The sequence below is a fragment of the Poecilia formosa genome, unplaced genomic scaffold, assembly GCF_000485575.1.
Source record: "Poecilia formosa unplaced genomic scaffold, Poecilia_formosa-5.1.2 Scaffold55, whole genome shotgun sequence".
In the NCBI taxonomy this organism is placed as follows: Eukaryota; Metazoa; Chordata; class Actinopteri; order Cyprinodontiformes; family Poeciliidae; genus Poecilia; species Poecilia formosa.
The window spans coordinates 2,560,665-2,581,329 of record NW_006799994.1 but is presented as its reverse complement, the minus strand read 5'-3'; the positions used below and the strand labels follow the sequence as shown (position 1 = coordinate 2,581,329).

The window sequence follows — 20,665 nt, the reverse complement described above, 5'->3', positions numbered from 1 at the left end:
CATCCTCCTGGCTCTGATTGGTTGTTTTTGGTTAATCTTTGGCAGTAGCAGCTCAGCGAGGAGATTGATCTGTTCAGATTATCTGTCTCATAAACTGTCACAACATGAAAACGGCTTTAACAAATTAAAAGAATTATATACTGCAGCTTTAACTAAGAAATTATATCCAAATCATCCATGAGTAAGCTTGTTAATGCCATAAGTCATTCATGGCAGCGACGGATGTAAACACATGAGATATATTCATAATTCAGCTGTTGGCGCTCATCATCCATCAGCCAATCAGAGGAGATGTCAGTGTTTTACTCAGTAACAAGCCCCGCCCACTCGGGAGCAGCTACATATGCGGTGTTTTGGGAAAATTGTAGTCGGCCATTTTACAGGAGAATTATGGATTCAACATGTTGGAACGACTCAACTTTTTATGAACTGATACTGTGATGCCCTGGTGGAGCCAGCTGCACAAAAACAACAAAGAAAACCACTTCCTGTTGTCTTCTTTGGCGTTTCCGCCAGTAGTAACATCTGGGTGTTGATCATGTTTCGATATGGCTGAATAGCCACATCATTCTTGTACAATGACTTTTCAGCAAAAACTAGCCTTAGCATTTATGACTATGTTGTAGCATAGCAGAGTGAAAGGCTGAGGTTGTGAGCATGAGAGTGATTGACAGCACTAAGACCCGCCCCCTGTCTTTGATTGGTTGCTTCTGACTCAGCAGGACCTTTTTTTTCACAGATTATCTGCCTTATGTAATCTGTTTTAACAAATATGTGAAGAACATATTTTTAATAAAAGTTACAACTGCAGCTTTAAAACACAGCAACTTCCAAGGGACTAATACCCCAAAAGCCTAACTGCCCAGTTCTGGCATTCGCATTATTTTGGATACAAATAAAAAATGTATCTTTTTTTTGTATTTCTGGTTTTTGATGCATTGACTGTAAACGTGAAGAGAGACTGGAAACGGCCCTTTAAACTGGACGGTTCCTGTGAGACCTGAAGGCTTCTGCAGCAATATTCCAAACACGCTGCTTCCATAAACCTGCAATATTAAACCCAAAGTCGCTTCTCCTTCCACTGTGAACTGACTGCAACATTATCCGAGTTTTCATTTCTGTTCAATGTGCTGCATAAAGTATGAACTAAAATTGTTTCTTACTCAACCTTCCTGCTATGAATGCAAAGAAGTTCAGCTCATAGTTTATACATGAGAAGCTTCATGTTCTGAGGAGAAATGATAACAGCATTATAACCCAAATGTAACGTATATCTGTTCTCTGTTTATCTGATAGATCTAATAAATAACCGATGGTTTGGAAACGTCTGAGTTCAGTTTGGACAGTTACACTGTAAAAAGTTAACAGCAATAGTTTAGTTTATGTACAGAAAAAAGTTAACTTAGAAATGTCATAGATCCAAACTAAAGATATGATTCACCATTTAGCTTATGAATTAAATATTAATCATATATAAATGAATGAATAACATGATGAAAATATAACTTTGAAAAATGAACACCCATTTTTATGACTAATTAAATCAAAATATTGCTGTAAATTTTATTGTGTAACTTCACAAACAGCGCCCCATACTGTTGTGAAAAGGTATTTACCCCCTTCAAGGTTTGTTCTGTTTCTGCTTTTTGTCACATTTAAATGTTTCAGATCATCAAAACATTTTATATTGAAGACCTGAGGTAGAAAAACGTTTCCTAGACAGGTGAGCCGTCAGTTTTTCTTTAACAGCCGTTCGTTAGCGACGCGGCGTTAACGAACAATCTGAATATTTTTATCGCCTCTTCATGCTGAACGATGCGACTTTAGTGAGAACAGTTCTTTGTTTTTATGATTGTTTTTAAGCAGTTCACTTTTTGTTACATTTTGTTCCTATGTTACAAATATCACTAAAATGTTACTAATGCACAACCTTTGTAAAAAAAACTACATGATATCTGATGTTTTTGTTTTGAAGTTTTATTTTTATTTATTAGCTCATTTTTTTCTGTAAGAACATGCTGCGTTTTTTACTTAATACTTATGATGATGAACATTTTTTGTGAAAATCTTTCACAAGAATTGATACAAACGACATTTATTAGGGATAAAATGGCTTTAAAAGACGGACCGTTTGAAGCGAACGGTCCCACCGTATCGGTTTATGGGACACACCTTCCAGAAACACTTTCATCTGAACCATCCAGAGAATATTTTCCCAGAAGCCTGGAGGATCATCTGGATGTTTTTGGAAATAATTAGTAAATTATTCACCTTTTTTCATACTGAAGTCCTGAGTGGAACCTTAGTATTTGTGTGTTTCTGGTACTCCCGTATATCTAGCACACAGGCTACATCCGCCAACAGTGATGGACGATGAAGCCGCTTCTTTGGGATATTTCTGCTTCTACAAACGATCTGATTGGATGCTGGAAATGGTTTTAAATGGAAAATGTTGCTTATTTTTTGCTGATTAATTAATTACAGGCTGCCTTTCACCTGATTAAATGTTTTAATGGAGTCCCTAAACTATTTTCTTGGTCTGACTGTAATCCTGCCTGGGTGAGGTTGGTGAAATTAAGCCATTAAATTTGGTTATTCTTAGTTAATTTATGAATGAAAAAAGGAGCAGATTAGTTCTGATGGCTTTTTTCTTAATTAAACCGTTTTTTTCTGTCTGGTATTAAAATGTGATGATCTGAAACATTGAAGTGTGACTAAGAAGGAAACTCAAAGCAATCTGTAAGTGGTAAGTAGTTTTCCTGAGCTCTGTTCTGCAGGATGATCCCTACTGTAATTTTGTAATTAGGGATTAAAAGGATGGAAATGAAAAAGGGAGTTTTTGTTTTAGACAAGGAGCATGCGTGAGCGCCAAGAACCATGAAATGTACTTTGCGATGCTCCAAATAAGAGCTCTCCTAGTAATCTGAGAGAAATCCGTTTTCTGGGTTCTGGTTGTTTTGGTTTCTCGGAGTTCGGAGGTTTAATCTTTTGGCTTGCCGCTGATGCTCAGTCACATTCCTGCAGCTGGAAAAGAAGAAAGTGAAGCAGCTGTGGCGGCCTGGCACGCCGGGAGCTCAGTTACATCATCGTCTTGTTCTCACGCTGCCGCAGGCCGCCGTCTCCGGGGTTTATGGGAAGCTTTCTGTCCTGCGGCCCAGCAGGGGGTCTGGCTCGACCCACCGCTGCCTTCAGGCCGATCAAATGATTTTGTTTTTCTCCTGAGTGGTGCAGAGTAGCAGGGATATGCAGGAACATGCCAGATGTGGCTGTAATCTAGATTAAAGCTGGGATTATAACCTCACATGCTCAGGTTTTAGCCTGAAACTCGGCTTCATGCATTTGTTTTGACATCTAAGTGACTTGGGTCCAAACACTGTGGTGTTGGGTTTCATTGGCTCAGCTGTGATGGGATTACTGGGAGCAGTGGTGCAGCAGCTAGCATATGGCGCAGTGACGTAATTCAGCTTCTCATGATCAAATGTGACGGATTACAGACTAAGAGTCGGTCTTCATGCTGGACAGTTAAACTATGAAGAGTTCACTGAGCCGCTCACAGATCAAAGGGGAAAATAATCATTTTCTGGGTAAAAAATGTGCAACTTTTATTAAAAAAATGATTTTACATATTTGTTGAAGTCATCACCATGTTGTGATGTATGAGACGGATAATCTGTGAAAAAATGGATCTCCTCTGTTTTCTCCCAGCCAACCAATCAGATCCAGGAGGCGGGTCTTAGCGCTGTCAGTCACCATCTCATGTAGCGCCGCTAGCTTTTCCCCGTCAGCCAATCCTGACTGCTAAGACTAGTTAGCATAGCAACAGATAAATGGTTTTCCTGTTATGGAGCTAATGGTGGTTTTTCCACCATTAGCACATTTAGCAGCGTGTACATGAGGATGATTGACAACGTTACGACCCTCCTCTTGGTTCTGATTGGTTGGTTTTGACGGGGCGTGGTGAATTTCCTGGTGACACTTTTAGCATCTATGTAAAAAACATATTTTTATATCTTTTTATAGAAGTTAGAACTTTAATAATTATTGTTCTGTTGTTTAATGTAGTTCTACTGTCACACCAACAGGGGGCAGTAACAACCAGGCTCTGTGAAACTGCTGCGAATTTTCTTTTCATTGATGGTAAACGGTCATAGTACCGTTATTAAATAATTCATAAATACATGAAATAAATGTCTCCATGAAACAAAATAAAACGTTTAGTGAAAAATAAATGAACCTGTTTAACAAAATAAGATCCCCATTAAATTTTTAAAATACATTTATTTTATTTCATGGAGACATTTATTTAATGGTGTATTTATAAATTATTATTAGCATTTATTTATTTCAAGATTTGTTGATAAATTTCATAGTATTTTATTTTGTAAATCAACTGTATGTATTTTACTAACAAACAAATATTTATTTGAGTATTTAATTATTATAATATTTCTTTATTTTGGAAATCTCCACGTTCTTGTGTAACATTTTTCTAATGAACTGCCTGAGAAAAGCAAAGGTTAAAGTTCTGCTTGATATTAAAGTTATTTGGTGACTTCATTAAATGGAAAAGAAATTAGAAACTTAATTTTTAAACTATGATTTTAAAATCGCGTATGTTTCAGTTTTAAATAAACTATAATGACAGTATTAGTTTTATTAAAAGCTGTGTTCAGACAAACCGGCTGTTCCTGCTGATCTCTTTGGGACGGATCCCCAGCAGCTTTTATTTTTCCAGCAGGTCTGACGCGACTCGGCTGAAACGACGTCTTCACTTCCCGACCAGAACATCGCCGACATCCTTCTGGTATTTCAACACAGATTTCCTTTAGTTGGGGTTTATTTTCTTTTCAAACTTTTTATATAATTTAAATGGCTGCTGAGCTGAAGCTGTGAAGTCGAGTCATTTATCAGCGAGTCAAACATGGCTGCACACATTTCAGCCTCCTGTTTGATTAAAATCCAGAGTTTTCCTCTTTCAAGCTGAATGTCTCATATTCAGCTTCGTCCTTCTGCTGCTGCACGCCCACGCGTTCATGATGGTGATGTTTAGGTGGGAGGATTTCCTGCTTATCGAGTCTAGAGGTCAGAGGTCACAGCACAAATATATAGTTCCTCTAATGTGGGTGTAGGGAGGCCCTCTGATTACGGAGATAAACTTGCACGTTTGTGGCTTTCAGAGAGTTCATGCACTGATTGGCTAAAAGCACCGGCGTCCCCCAGGGCCGTGTCCTCTCCCCACTTCTGTTCTCACTGAAGGCAAATCAGATTTAAGACTAAATATGATTGGGGGGTCCTGACAAAAGTTGAAAAATATTCAACTTTCATGTGTCCAGTTGTTAGCCTGTGTGTCCAAGTTAAAAATCTGCATGAATGTCATCAGTCGCCTCTTCGCTCCGTAGGAGCTGATCATCACCGCCTCTTGGGTGTTGAGCTCTTTAAGCTCTTTAAACTCTTTAAACTCTTTAAGTTAGCTAGCTAGGCTATATTAGCTGCTAGCTAGCAGCAGCTTCAACCACCTCAAATATCTGCACAACTCAACCTTTGACCTGACAGAAAAGTCCTGCCAGGAAAAGAAACTACATGTGCGACATTAAACAGAACTTAAAACCCAGGGTTGACGTATTTAAGGCCAACCTACATTTTTAAAATGATTTTAAAACTTTTTGAAGATGGACTTCCTGCGTCAGGTCAGCTGGATGGACTGAGGTCTGAACTGAACCCAAACTATGGAAAAATCTGTCATTACATTAGAACTGTGTCCACTTTAAAAACTCTTATTAAAATAAATTTTTACTCCTTGGCCTTTGACACAATCTGAGACTTTTACTCTTCCTTAAGTTTTAGCATTTCATTGATCTTGTTTATTTTCTTTTGTACTTTCTAATTTGAATGCTTGTTGAATTCTTGGTGTTTTTAAAGTGCTTTATGAGAAAGGTAGTACTTGTGAAAGATCATCAAGGCTGACTTTCTCTCCATGAAACTTCGGTAACACTTTATTTGAAGGGGGTTGAATAAGACTGACATGACACTGTCATAAACATAACACCTGTCATGAACATGAATAATCCTTCATGAATATTTATGACTGTTGTCATAAAGCGTCATTTGGTAAATTATGACACTTTTAATACAAAGTTGACATTATTCAAAATGTCTTTATGACAACTTGACATTAACCAGGAAATCATTACTGATATAAATTTGTTATAAAAGTTTTACTGATTGCACTTTAAAAATGAGGTAACTTTATGTTATTAAAGGTAAAGTTTAAACAGGTGTTAAAAATATTCCTAATTAATGCACTATGATGGAGGAAAGATATAAAAAAAAAGGGAGACAGAAGATCTGCGGCTTTTCTGAACATTTAGGAACAAAGTGAAGTTTGGTTGTGTGCCGCCTCAGAAGGAGCAGCCAGCTCCTGCGCAGTGTGTCTCGCTGTGGCATACTAAGCAGGGAAGGCTGTGTCATCTTTTCCAGCCTAATGAGCATCAACACTGCTTTATTCTCCTCCCTGCTAGCCTTTGTCCACGCCGTTTCAGATTTCAACACAAGGTCACAGTTATGAGGAAACATCAGAAGTGTGAATCTTCACCCAGATTTTAGAGCTTTAGTGTAAGCATATTGTGGAAGTGTGTTGAGTAATCTTTTTTTTGTCTGTAATTACTCTTTGAAGTGCTGCCAGTCTGCAACAATCTGATGTCCCAGGAGGAGCGAGAAGCAGCTTTACGCTCAACGTTTAAAATTCACAGCCAGCTCGTCTTTCATCCCGTCTTCCTGGTGGCGGTTCATCAGCAGCAGCTCGGTCTAATCTGAAGGATTCACAGTGAGTCCAGCACTCGACATTAAGGGCCCTTCAGCCCTGACCCCATGACTCCTGGAGAGAATCGGCCTGGAGGGAAACGTGACGAAGAGCAGCTGCGTCGCTCCTCCTCAAGCTTTTCTTCTGCTGCTGTTCCAGTTAGTATTCAGATGAAACATAATCTTCAGGAAAGTGCAGCTTCACGCTGGCGTTTATACTGGGAATATGGCTCTACACACTAGGAGGCATCACCTGGGGGGAGGCATTAGTGAAACAGCGTCAATTAGATGCAAACAAGCAAATCTGGTCAGCAGGAAGCAAACCCAAAATATGGTTGCTAATGAAGCTGAAGTTTATTCTAATGAGAATAATTAGGATAAACTCAAATTCAATCATTGTGTTTAATTTAAAAAATTACAAAAATGATTTGGTTGTAGAACACAGCTCTACAACCAAAGCAACAGATTGATTTTTTTTTGTTAGTTCTTAACATTTCTAATATACAACAAATCCAGTTTTATCCATTTCAATCAAACTCCAGTCCGTTTTGTTTGGGGAGGTCTGAATGCTAATCGAACCAACAAAGTGAACTCTGCTCCACCTCCAAGCCTCGGTCTGGGTTCGGTTGAAGTGAACTCCGGTTCAGTTTGAATGCATGTGAACGCCAAGCGGACTGGAGACCACTCCAAAAGCAGGAAGTGGACTACAGCACAGGGCATTCTGGGTAAATACAAACAAAGCTAATGGGCTAGCCTAGTGCTAGCTAGAAATGGCTCGTGGTTTTCTGCCTTCAACTGCTAAAATCTGATGGTACTCCATTTTAGTGTACATTTCAGTCAAAAATGAGCAATAATTAGCCTGAGGCTAAATATTTAGCTAACTAAATATGTGGTTTGAAGCTAAATATTTAGCTAGCTCGTTAAGTAAATATTTAATAATCTGATGATAAACTAATATGGTGCTAATTGGTGAAATTTAAATCATAAAAAACATTTTTTGTTTGCAGGATTGATTTATTTTCCAAAGCAAAAAATCAGATTTTCTCGTCTCATGTTTTATGGTTTTATCGGGAATCGTGTGCAGCCCGGCTCGTTTTGTCCTAGACGTTCTTCGTTTCCTCTCCTTGTTGTGAGATACGATCAGTGTTTGCTCTCCTCTGCTGGCTTTGCACTGGACGCACACCGCTAGATTCCTGATTAGACCAGGATCCAATTAAACCACACAGACACTGACTGTCAGAACTGAAATCCCTACAGAGACCATTTGGATCGAGAGCAGGAGGCTTAAACCGAAATGAAGAATTTACTCAGTTCAATGAGTCTGACAGAAAAGCAGGAACGGCCAATTTAAGGAAGTGAAATGGGAGCCTGACACTTCAGTCCAGATGTTGTGACGCTCCTGCAGCACCAATTAAGAGGAGAACAAAGGAAAACAGTTAGTGTTCAGGGGAAGATGTGTAAGTTTGGTAGAAATGCAGAAGAAGTGAAGCTAGAGCGCTATAATCTGAGAAACGAGGAGAGGCTGCATGGATTAGCTATCAGGCAGATAAAAGAGGCGAACTGAGTCTCTTTATCTGAAAACATCTGAAGCCAGGGAAAGTTTTAGCTCTGTAACAGGAAGCATGATGCGTTTGGATTCAGATCAGCTCTGTTAGTCACGATGGTTTCTCTCTGGCAGCTCCAGTTATCTGAAAACAGAAAGTTCATCTCAACATGAGCGAAGCAAGGCATCCGTTATTAACAATGAGCGCTAACAAAGCTTGAACAAGAGGACAGAAATAATGTTCAGTGAATGATGGAACCAGAGAAACTTACAGAATGGATTAAAATTAGTTCTAGAAAATTAGCCCCTTAAATTTCCTGTGACCTTTATGATGAAAGGTTTGTTAGACATTTCATCTGAAGGGAATTTTAAAGCTGCAGATTATGTTGGATTGGAGACGTGAAACTTGTTGTGGACCAAATATTTTGCTGGAGTAGATTAACTGGACCCTTGTGATCCATAGAAGACTGATGTGTAAAATGTATTTGTTCAGATTCTGTTGGGTTCCTCTGATTTCAGAGAGCAGAACCAGAACATCTGGATTAGAACTGAGATTAAATTAAACAATGTACTGATGAGGGACAGCTGAGATAATCTGTTGGTTCAGTTTTAGTAAAGGGTATCGGAGTAAAGGTGGAACAATTTTCAGTTTTCACTTGAAAAGAATAAAAGAAAATATCATTTTGCTTTTACTCTGCACTGACGCTGTCTGTATTGGTCTATCATAAGATAAAATAAAAATGTAGATAAAAGTTAATGTAGTCTCGTCTGTCTATAAATATAGTGGCTCGTTTTGTTTTTGCAGAATATTGCAGAATGGCTTTATTCTGATCCCTGAAGAGTTAAAATGCTTACAGCGTATCTGGTGTTATTATGATTTGGTGATTTTTAGCGTTGCACCAACATGATGTCCTTCACCTGCGATTTGAAACAATAACCTTCCTTCCTGTTGCCCCTAACGGTGGTGATTGTTAGCAGAAAGACTTTTACTGTTCTGCGGTACCAGAGGGAGAGGACGTCGGGTCGAGGCGGTCCCAATGTTATTTTCCTCCTGCAGCCGAGGTAATAATGGGCCGTTCTCCAGAACCTTCCATCTGTGAAAGGATCTGTTCTCCCTCCATATTCTTCTTCTTCTGGTGTTTTAATATAATATCTCATGCAACCAATGTTTCACCTCCAGAAGGTTTCACCTTCTGTTGAGCTGAGAAGCAATTCTTGTATTCAAAACTCAACTTTAAACAGACTGATGTAGAAACTGGTGAAAGGCTGGTGTTTCAGCTGCTCTCTAGAAATATCACAGAAAATTTTGATTCAGTTAGAAATGATTCAATAAACTTACTAAAAAAGAGATATAACTGTGATAAAGAATCACAAGAACAGAAAACAAAACGAAGATAATCTGTAAAATACGATAATTCAGCAGACGACGTCCAGCCGGCTCTGATTAACGCCTCACTGTTCTTTAATCATGACCTTGGATCATCACACAATGAGGAGCCTGATGGTGACTCACACACACACACACACACACACACACACACACACACACACACACACACACACCCTGGCTTGTTAGTGTTCACAGTAATGATCAGGTTGGGGCCTAATACAGTCGGCCTGTTTGGTTTATTTCATCCTGCAGCATGTCAGTGTGACGTGTTGCATCAAAACTCAGGTTTGGTTTTGATGACCAAAATGAGTCCAAATGTTTTCCTTCAGCAGAGACACGGAAGTTAAATGTGTTTTCTGTTGGTAGTTTTCTCTTGTGCTGTTTTCCACATGTGCACATTAAAATACCGTCTCCAAGGCAACGTCAGAAAGCTTTAGGTTTCACACAGGAGATCACTTATAAGTTGTCTATATTTGTAAACGTGAACAACCACAGAAAAAATCAATTAATTTAACTGAAAGTGTGAATGTCGCCTCTGATGAAATGATTCATTATTAGAAGCATCTTTGTTTCTCCACCTATCACTGTTACCCATAAATCTTTAATTGGTTCAGACATCTGTCAAAGTGTTTCTGTACTGCACCTGCATCAAAAGCAAAACGGTTTAATGCAGCATGGAAACATCCACATTGTTCTGAACAATGCAGAGAAGGAGGATGAATTATTTTGTCCTGCTTTCCTCATATTTCTGTGTCGAGTTTCTCTGAGATCTAACAGCTAATCTGAGGCCAGACTGATGAATACTGAGACATAAAGTCACTGTTAAAACCTCCATAACGCCGTTTTTTGGTCTGGTAAGTATCTTCTTAACAAAGAGAGAGAGAGACATGAGGATTGATGCTCAGGTCTGATGTTCTGCTGAAATCCAATTTTTCTTTTGGACGTTCATTCATCCAGATAATAAAATCCAATAGCAATAATGGCTTCTGTGAGAACGTCAATGCTGTAAAAGTCTGCAGACGCTTTGAAAACTATCATTTAATTCCACACATGTGACGTACAGCCTGCCTTACGGCCCGGTCCCTCTGGCCCGGTTCTGAGCTGCAGAACTGGACCGCTTCCTCTGGTCAGAGTGAAAAGTTTGGGTGGAAACGTCCTGCTGTGGCCGGCTCCACAGCAGCATGCAAAGCTCGTTCCCAGGAGTTTCTGAGGGCTCGGGATAGATAATAACACAGAATTGAGTCAATATTTAATATGATCAGCGGAGCATAAAGAACAACGTGAAGCTGCTGACTCGGGTTTACCTCCAAACTTTGCCCCAAACCTCTGAACTTCTCATAAACTCACCAACCTGGTAGAAAACAGGTGTTTGTTGTCAGTTTCCTCGGTGAACTGTGACGCTCCGACAGCAGGAAGTTCCTGATCCGAGTTAATGTCTTACAAATGAACGTAAACATGAGAGGAAGGCCATGAACCTTCAGTTTCCATGAAAATCTGGATTAATAGTTCAGATCACAAAACATGTTCATGATTTTCAGGCTCTGAAAGAAAACAGGAAAAATCCTGACCAAGGTTATGAACTAAAACTAATAACTAATAAAAATAACCAAAACTGAAAACATTTTAGTTATCTGAAATAAATAAAACCGGTAATTAATGGTGAAAAACTATAACTAACTGTAACTATATTGTGTGTTTCAGAAACCTAACTAAAACATTCTGAAGCTTTAATCTTTGTTTTCGTGTTTATTAATCTATTTTTTAGCATTTTGAACTGATGTGAAACTGATCTTCTTTTGAAAGGAGAAGCAAAAAGGAAATCTAAACTGACTAAATCTGTTTTATTTACCTGAACTGGGGAAAAATGGCTCTTTACACTGTAAAAACACAAAAGTGTTTTTGTTGGTTTTATATCTCAATGTACTTGAAAAAAGACAAAATCAGCTTTCAAATAACTTTTCAAATTAGGTCAATAATTCCTTAATATTGATAATTATTGGTTTCATTGGCAGATTTTTTTCACTTACAATAAGATAGTTTCCATTTTAGTACCTCATCAATTACAGACCTCAATCTCCTACATCTAGCTGAAAATATACTTTTAAGTTAAATTTATCTTATTTGAAGTATACTCAAATAGTTGCACCATAAACTAGACCAAACATACTTGGTTAGATTTAGTGTTTTGCAGTGTAAAGGTTGACCTTAATGATGAGGTTAAACTTTTAATTTGGAGCTGTCAGAGATGATAAAACCTCTTTCTCTTGATGTAGATCGTGAATCACACACTGCCGGAGTCACCCAAGTTTACCCAGCATCTGGTGGGACTTTGACCTTCGCCTGCATGTCGACAGACCCGGGAATCCTGGGAAAAATGGGGTTCAAAGGTCAGACTTGGCTCACATGTTACATCAGCATTTTATTTAACCGAGTTGTTGCTGTCGGCTGACATGTTGCAGCTTCCTGGGTGAGAGACGTCTCTGTTAGCGGAGCCGGACGGACCAACACCGAACCTGGAGAGCTGACTGCTGCAGGAGCAAAATGGCCGCCAAGTGACCCATCGCCGCAGGTAACGACAAAACCAGTTAGTATACAGTATAAATCTCTCCAATCAGTTTAAATTCTGTGCATTCAAAGTTTAACCTTAGTTGTTCTCTTTCATCTCTTTTATTTCTCTATATAAATCTGATTGTGCACCTCAGCATTTTCAGTTCAGTTTATTTCTATAGAGCAAATTCACAACAAACGTCTTGAGGCACTTCGCGAAATAAAAAGTCATTCCAGTCAGTGCATTAGGTTTAGTTCATTATTTAAATTAGTTTAAAAAGTTTCTATCTAAAGAAACCCAGCAGAGCATCGAGTCTAAATTTTGTTTATATTGTGATGATGTAAAAAAAAATAAAAAAAATAAAATAAAACGATTGTGTAATTACAGCATTTCCATTAAATACGAAACTAAATTAAAATCAGCTGCAAATAAGACTGTTCATGTGAGAAGTCATTAGAAAACATGCGGCGCCGTCATCCTTTAACTGCTTCCTGTCTTCTTCTTCTTCATGGTTTTGCCAGTGGAAACATCCGGTCGTTGATCATGAGGGCTCCCACTGCAGTTTTGTGAAATAAATCTGCTCTAGTGCCAAAACCTTCTTCAAAAAATTAGTTTTCTTTAATTGCTGCATTTCCATTAAGAAAATCTATTTTTGAAATGTCAAATTGGGCAATTATGTAAAACTTTACAGCAATTCCTCATAGCCAGCATGCACAGGGCGACAGTGGAGAGGAAAAACTCCCCTTTAGCGGGAAGAAACCTCCAGCAGAACCAGAACACAGGTCAGTACCAGTGGCCGTCCGCCTCGACCGACTGGAGGTCAGAGAAGTCAGAGCAGACAGGAACAGAAGAACTGAACCAGGAGAAGTTTCTATGTTAGAGAAGTAAAATGTTAACAGGAAGAACGATGAGCTGAAGCAGCAAACAGAAGTCAGAGCAGGTGGAGCTTCAGAGAAACAACAGAAAACATCAAGTTTAAATAACAAAAGATGCAAAGTGGAGAGAAGAACGTTTGTCCTCCAGCAACTTGATGACAGGATAACCTGAGCCTTTAATCCTAGTCTAGAAAGTATTCAAAGTATCTGTTTGTAGAACCTCCAGAACCAGCAGTAACCCGTCTGGTACCGGCAGGTTCTGGAAGGAACACCTGGACCAATCAGATCCTCCGATTTTATCCTTTAATTTGGTCAATAATTCTCGTCGTGGTATCTATTTAGCTTAATTGTCTATTTAAAGCGTCTAAGAGCCTTAGCAGCGGTTAATGATTCACCTGGCATAAATAAAGACGTTTTAGTTTGAAAAGATTGTTTCCTCTCGCTACGTTTCGCTGCTTCAGCAGAATCCACTTCCTGTTTACACCGCCGCGTTTTTAGCTTGTCTGAAAATTAACTGGCAATGGAAGAGTTCAGATTGTTCCTGCTGGAAAATTTAGATCTGCTTCAAAAGAGAAACACCCAGGAAAGGAAGAAAAAACATTTAAATAATGACAGATTGAATCTCTACTGTGCAGGACGGTAATTACAACAGCAGCAGGTTTACATGAAACTCAGAGTAAAAATGACTCAAACCTGCTGAATTTTACCATATTCAAGCTTTATTGAGATTTTATGTGACAAACCAATAGAAGGCTGCTCATATTTGTGAAATGGAAGTAAGTGATCCACATTTTATTATTTTAATAAATAAAAATCTGAAAAGTGCGGTGTACCTTTGTATAGAACTGCCTTTTGCTCCCGTTACTTCTGGGGTCTTTTCCACCAGTGCTGCATGTCTAGAAATCAACTTTTTTATGGATTCTTCCATGCAGAATCTGTATGGACAGAAATATTCAAGTCTTGGCTCAAACTCTCCGTCAGATTTAGGTCTGTACTTTGACTAGGCCCATTCTTCTGTCTCCCTGGCATTGTTATCGTTTTCCTTTCTGAGGTTCTTGGATGGAACGTGATGATGATGATGGTTTGTGGCAGAACTTTGTTTTCAGAGTCTGTTATTACATTAAACATGTAAATATTTTTGAAGCGAACATCCCATAATCAGCTCCTTGCTGCTCTGTAAACACTCCTGCAACAACACTGTTATTCTGCTTACCGTTGCTTGGGAAACCCGTCCAGCTTTTGGAGATAGCCTGCAGGGTTCAGGTTTGTTTCCAAACAGACAGAAAACACTCGGATCGCAGCTCTGTGGAGGCTTAGGGCTCATTTTTATTCAAAATCTATTCTTTCTGATCTGATTCTGTGCAGAACTCAGTGAACTGATTCACATTTAATCTGATTGCGTAATAACCCTGCGGTGAGTTCAGAGATCCAGACGGGAGGTGAATGAAGTTTGAAAGTCCTCGCAGGTCATGCTGCTTTTATAAATACCAGCCTGGAGGCGGTCCAGTCCCGCCCCTCGGCCCGCTGGCAGCCTGGCTTGTTGGAGAAGGTGTCCGCTTTCTTCTGCCCCCTCAGTGGGGCGGTCAGATGTCCCTAACGGCCTTCATTCAAAGTTTCTTCTGACCATATGGCGACATCCAGAGGGAACAGAAAGGGCCGAGGGGTGCGAAGGGGACACTTTCCACTCGATGTATTAAAATATGAGTCTGCTGCCCGAGAGATGAAGAAATGTGTTTATGTGTTAAAGTGTTGCAGAAACCCCAGCTGGTCAGCATGGATCCTCCAGAGAAGGCAGGGAAGAGGCGAGGCGCCGCAGCGCCCGACGGCGGCTACGCCTGGCTCATCCTGCTCTCCTGCTTCTTCGTCTTCGGCCTGACCTTCGGTGTGATCAAGTCCTTTGGTATATTTTTTGTTGAGATCCAACAGTACTTTGAAACCACAGCAGCAGGAACGTCATGGATCACCTCCATCGCCGTGGCGACCATTCACATAGCAGGTAACTCTCCGCCAGCTCCTCGCTTTCCTCCAGTGAACCTCTGACGTTTTCATCATCTGAAAATAGAGGACAGAACGGCGGAGTATTAGGGCCAAGACAGAAAAATAAGAGCAAAAGGACATTTCTGCCAAAAAACTCAGAAATGTTTAATTAATCTAATTTTTTTTTTGTCTTTTCAAACTCAGAAAATTCTTCTTTTTTTAATTTTCTTGGTGAGAATTTACTCCTTCGTTTTCCTGTCCTCAGTGCTTTCCTCACACAGGAGAGCACTGAGGTTTTCATCAATAAGGTCTGCAAATAGAGAAAAGTATGACGACGTTTTATTCCATTGTCAATAGAAAAGGAAGAGTAAATGTATGCCAAAAACTCAATTTTTTTTAGATTTGTCTTAGAAATTTCCTAAAAAAATTTCTAAGTATGAAAAGTTAAAAGGAATTGATGGAAAAATCTCAGGAATCTTAGATTAGTTGCAGAAATTTTCTAGCAAAAAACAGTCAAAATATTTGACTTTTAGTACACTAAAAGTATTATTTTACTACACTTCAACAAACTACTTTTTGCTAAAAGAAATAAAGTAACGTTTAGCGAGTTAGCAAGTCCTAACTTGTTAACTCGGAAAATTAGCTCCGTGATTAGCATGTTAGCAGATAAGTTAAAATTTGCCCACCACTACATGTTGTGGTGGTTTATGATGACAAACTACGTGAAAAGTTTGTGAGTGAATGACTTCTGTAGGAGTCTCTGAACCCAGAGTTAAATAGAGTCTGTCAAAGTCTAATTTCGGTCTCTTGAAAGTTTTCTCTTCTTGTTTTTTAAAAAGAAAAATCCAATAAATTTTCTTTGAGCAGAAAGTCTCACTGCATTCTTCCTACTGTTGAAGTGTAAGCTAAATGTTAGCGTTTCTGTGTTTCAGCCCCGGTCTCCTCCGCTCTGAGTGCGCGCTTCAGCCATCGCGCTGTGGTAATCTCGGGCGGCCTCATCTGCAGCGCCGCCGTCGTGTTCGGCGCTTTGGCCCGCAGTCTGACTGAACTCTACATAACTGTGGGTTTCCTAAACGGTGAGTGAAGCAAACACAGAAAGATGAGGAGGTGCTCTGGTGGGTTTGGCTCCTGATCCGTTTGGTTGCTGCAGGTTTCGGCTATGCGCTGACCTGGACCCCCACCGTCACCATGCTGGGCCTGTACTTCGACAGGAGGCGCCCGGTCGCTAACGCCTTGGCTAGCGCTGGAGAATGCATCCTGACGTTCAGCCTCACGCCGCTGTTCCAGCTGCTGATCGACAGCTTCTCCTGGAGGGGCGCGCTGCTCATCCTGGGGGGGCTGCAGCTCAACTTGTGTGTGTGTGGCATGCTGCTCCGGCCCCTGAGGGCCCCAAGAGATGCTAACGTTATCAGGAAGGTCAAAGAAGAAGAGGAGAGCCTCCAGAAAGGAGACCTGGAGGAAACCAAGCGGGGCTTTCGATTGGAAAGTGAGCTGAACGTCCTAGAAATGAACGATCAGGAGACTGTGAAAGATTGTGTTGAAGTTCCTGATGAGACGTCCAGTGTGACCGGGAACTCTTCAACCGGTCCAAAGAGGACCCAACTGAGGACTAGAGTCCAGCACTATGTCGATTACACGCTCATCACTAATGGCCGCTTCATGGTCTACTCCATGTTCGGGGTGTTTGCGGCGCTCGGGTTCTTCGCGCCGTCGCTCTTCCTGGTTCCGTACGCTCGCAGCCAGGGGCTGAATGAGTACCAGGCGGCGGCCCTGCTGTCCATCTCTGCGGTGCTCGACCTCTTCGGCAGAATCTTCTTCGGCTGGGTGGCGAACCTGAGGCTGATTCAGACGGTACGCTCAGCATCATGGGACACAAGCAGAAACAGATCAGGGAGGGGGGGGGGGGGGCACTTTTTCAAATCACTTCTTATCTGTAAACCTACAGAAACTACACTAAATGTTTAGCACCAAACTAAAGGCTTAGTTATAAAGATAAATATTTAATTTATAGCTAAATACTTAGCTCATAGCTAAATATTTTGGTATGTATATATTACATATTAAACATTTAATATTTAACTACTAAATATTTATCTTCAAACTAAATCTATAGCTCTAAGCTTAGCTTACAAGCTAAATATTAAGTCTGAAGTTAAACCAAGTATTTCATTTTAATTTAAAAATTTAGTTAACAAGCTAAATAATTAGCTCTGAGCTAACTAAGCATTTAGTTAGTCCTGAGCTAGCCAAATATTTAATTTGCAAGTTATATATTTAATTTATAAATTAAATATGTAGCTTTCTCAGAAGATCCAGCTCTTATTTACAGCAGTATTCTTCCGGTTATTGGCAAGTGAATTTGCACATTATCCAAATATTCTAGCTAAATATGCTAGCTACATATTTAGCTTGCTAGCTCTGAATTTATGAATAACATGGTGAAGATATAGACCCTTCCTGTAGCATATTTTACCTTCACATTAAAATGTTCGTATGTGTTAATATTTACTATATATATTTAATAATTAATTAGTAAGCTAAATGTTTAGTTAGCAAGCTACTTATCTAGCTCTGTGCTAGCTAAATATTTCATAATCCACTTCCGGTGACTCAAATATTCATGCATCATGACAGGAAGTTGACGCGGCTCTGTTTTCTCTCGGAGCAGGTCCAGCAGCTCACCGCCACCGTGGTTCTGCTCGGCGCCGTGTTGCTGCTGTGCCCGCTAGCCTCCACCTTCCCGGAGCTGGTGGCGTTCAGCGCCGCCCACGGCCTGGTGTACGGCGCCACGGTGGCCGTCCACATCACGGTGCTGCCGGAGGTGGTGGGCGTGGAGCGGCTGGGCAGCGCGCTGGGCTTCTTCATGCTGATCCGCAGCAGCGGAGGCCTGCTGGGGCCGCCCGTCGCTGGTAAGCCCCGATGGTTGTCTCTTTTATATCGAGCTAAATATTGTTACCTAGTTAGTAAGCTACGTATTTAGCTCCAAACTATATACTTAGTCATCAAGCTAAATTTTAAGTTAGCTTGATGACTAACTTAAGACTAGTCAACAAGCTAGTTAGCAAGCTAAACATTTAGTTCTGAGATAGCTTTTATTTTGGTCGTCCACCGGTTTGGTTGTTTAGCTTCAAACTAAATATTTTTGTTAATTAAATGAATTAACATTAATTAAATGTTAATTAATTTAATTCTGACGTTTATAAATGAATTAACATGGTGAAAATATAACTTTTAAAAATAAAATGGAACTTTTTTCCTGTCACAAGCCAAATAACCCAAATTACTGCTGTTATTTTTTTACTGTGTACCTTTACATCTCCAGTTCAATGTTTAAAGTACTTTGGTCAAACCTTCACTCTTTTACAGTATTTCATTGCATTTTGATGGAGTAAATAAAAAGCTTTGTCCAGCTTTTAGCTTCATCGTCCAGTAAAACTCTGACAGAGACTTTTACTTCATGATTCTGTCAAACGTCTCACAGGATCGCAGTTTGAAATAATCAAAAGCTGCAGTGTTAATTTCATGGCTGTTGACTTTCTAAATGTTCGCTCATGCTGCTAAATGGATTTTCCCTCCAACTAACCTTATCGATTCCTTTAATTAGAAGTAAAAGTTTGGTTGGGTTTTTAAAAATATGAAGCAGGAAAAAACTGATGAATCCCTCCAACTAACCTTATCGATTCCTTTAATTAGAAGTAAAAGTTTGGTTGGGTTTTTAAAAATATGAAGCAGGAAAAAACTGATGAAACATAATTTAAAATTGTTTACATCCTATAATAATAAATAGAACATCTCAGCATCTCATTGCTCTATTAGAGCAGATTCAATGATATTTAGTATCTTTCTCATTTGTATTTATGAAGTCACTTTTTATAACTCTTAGCAACTGGAAATTGATCATCTGTATATTAATAAGAAAAAAATTACTTATGGTCAACTTCTTCTGCACAAACACTCTACGCCTGGAGCATCCCGGCCTGATGGAGCAGAAAGTATCTGAATCAAACAACAGCCGTCATCTCAGCCGCTTTCAGCTGGACTTCCTGCAGAAACGCTCCTGCCTCTCATCAGTTTCTCCTTATTTTATTTTTGGCTTTGAATTTTTTCAGAAGTGCTGCACACTTTGATATTTTATTTTAGTCTCTTTTGTGGTAAAACTGATTTCAGATTAATCTGAGTCTGGAAGACTACAAATATAGACAATGACTTCCTATTTTTAACTCTGTCTGACAGAAGCTATTTACTTCTCTGACTTTGAAGACAAACTTCAAAGTCCTGCTCATTAAGTAGGACAGCTTCCATCTGTGTCCTTTTTCCTGTTTGTTAGCAATAATATGCAGTAGGTATATTTGCATTTCAGGATTAAATAATTTCTCATAAACTTCTTATTTCTGGCCCTTTTCTGCTTTCCGTTCAGGTTTCTTCATTGACAAGATGGAGAACTACGGGATGGGCTTCCTCATGTCCGGAGTGGCCCTCATCGTGTCCGCTCTGTTCCTCCTCATTCTGCACCAGATGAACCAGCAGAGTCAGAAAACGGCCACCGATGCTGCACTCACAGAGAAAAAGATCTGGAAAAAGTGCTTCTGTTAGAGGGAAAGAACCAGACATGAAGAACTCTGACTGCGGTTCATGTTCGGCTCTAATCTGGATCCAAAAATCAGCCGGTCAGCAGAGGTCAGAGCCGGTAAATTAGGTCAAGCTAATCATAATCTGCAGGATCAGCTCTGTGGTCAGGAACAGAAGATAAATGCTGCGTGAGTCGGTAAATGTTTGGGGTTCTTATGAACTCAGCTTTTTCCAACAATGCTTAGTAATTAATTGTATACTGGACAGTTTTCATGGTCATAGCGGCACGTTCAGATGTTTCCTAACAACCGTGGCTCCACTTAAAGAGAAATAAACAGTTATTGCAACGAATCATCATTACAAGAAAATATTCTACCAGGTTTGAGTTTATGTAACTGAAGCAATGTCGTTTCTAAAATGTAAGATCTAACATCAACTTTCATCTGTTTGTAGTTTTTATTAAACAAGTTCAGTTCCCCCGTGAGTTCAAGTTTAAGGAGAACTTGGACTTTTTTCTGGAGCTGAAAAAAAAACATTTTTATGCTCATTAAAAAAAGTTTTCTGTCAATTTTATTAAAAGTATAAACTGTTTCTCAACGTGGTTCTTCCTTTGTTGCTTCGTAAAGGTTTACTAAAGTTTAAAGCTCGTCTGTGGCGCCCTCTAGTGGCAGTCTGCTGACATTACAGCATTTATAAAAACAAAGCTGGGATAATCCAATAAGACTCTGATGATGAAATAATCTACAAAACACATCAAATTTTCATCAAGATTTCCCATCTTGATGAAACATTTTATAGACATTAAAGGAAAATTGGATCCTGCTGTCCTGTTTTCAACATCTGGAAAAGTTTAACTTCATCTGATGAAGAGTTTAAGATGAAGAAGTTAAACTTCATCTTAGTCTGGTCTGCAAACGGCAATGATTTCTTCCTGGTAAGGAAACATAGAAGAAATATAAAAAATG

General features: G+C 39.6%; 1 protein-coding gene across 4 annotated transcripts; it reads left to right on the top strand.

Moving 5' to 3' along the window:
- Nucleotides 1-6,271: 6,271 nt before the first annotated feature.
- Nucleotides 6,272-20,399, top strand: LOC103138887 (monocarboxylate transporter 13). 4 transcript variants are annotated; one of them, XM_016672068.1, is made up of 7 exons: nt 6,272-6,957; nt 12,005-12,315; nt 14,902-15,150; nt 16,064-16,207; nt 16,282-16,982; nt 17,800-18,040; nt 19,549-20,399. In XM_016672068.1, coding segments are annotated over exons 2-7 (1,512 nt in total). In that variant the 5' UTR covers nt 6,272-6,957; nt 12,005-12,314; the 3' UTR covers nt 19,725-20,399. The 4 variants fall into 4 exon arrangements, with proteins under 4 accessions (XP_016527554.1, XP_016527555.1, XP_007553325.1 ...); XM_016672069.1 differs by lacking the exon at nt 6,272-6,957 and having other exon boundaries at nt 11,700-12,118; nt 12,191-12,315; XM_007553263.2 differs by lacking the exon at nt 6,272-6,957 and having other exon boundaries at nt 11,700-12,300.
- Nucleotides 20,400-20,665: the final 266 nt, after the last annotated feature.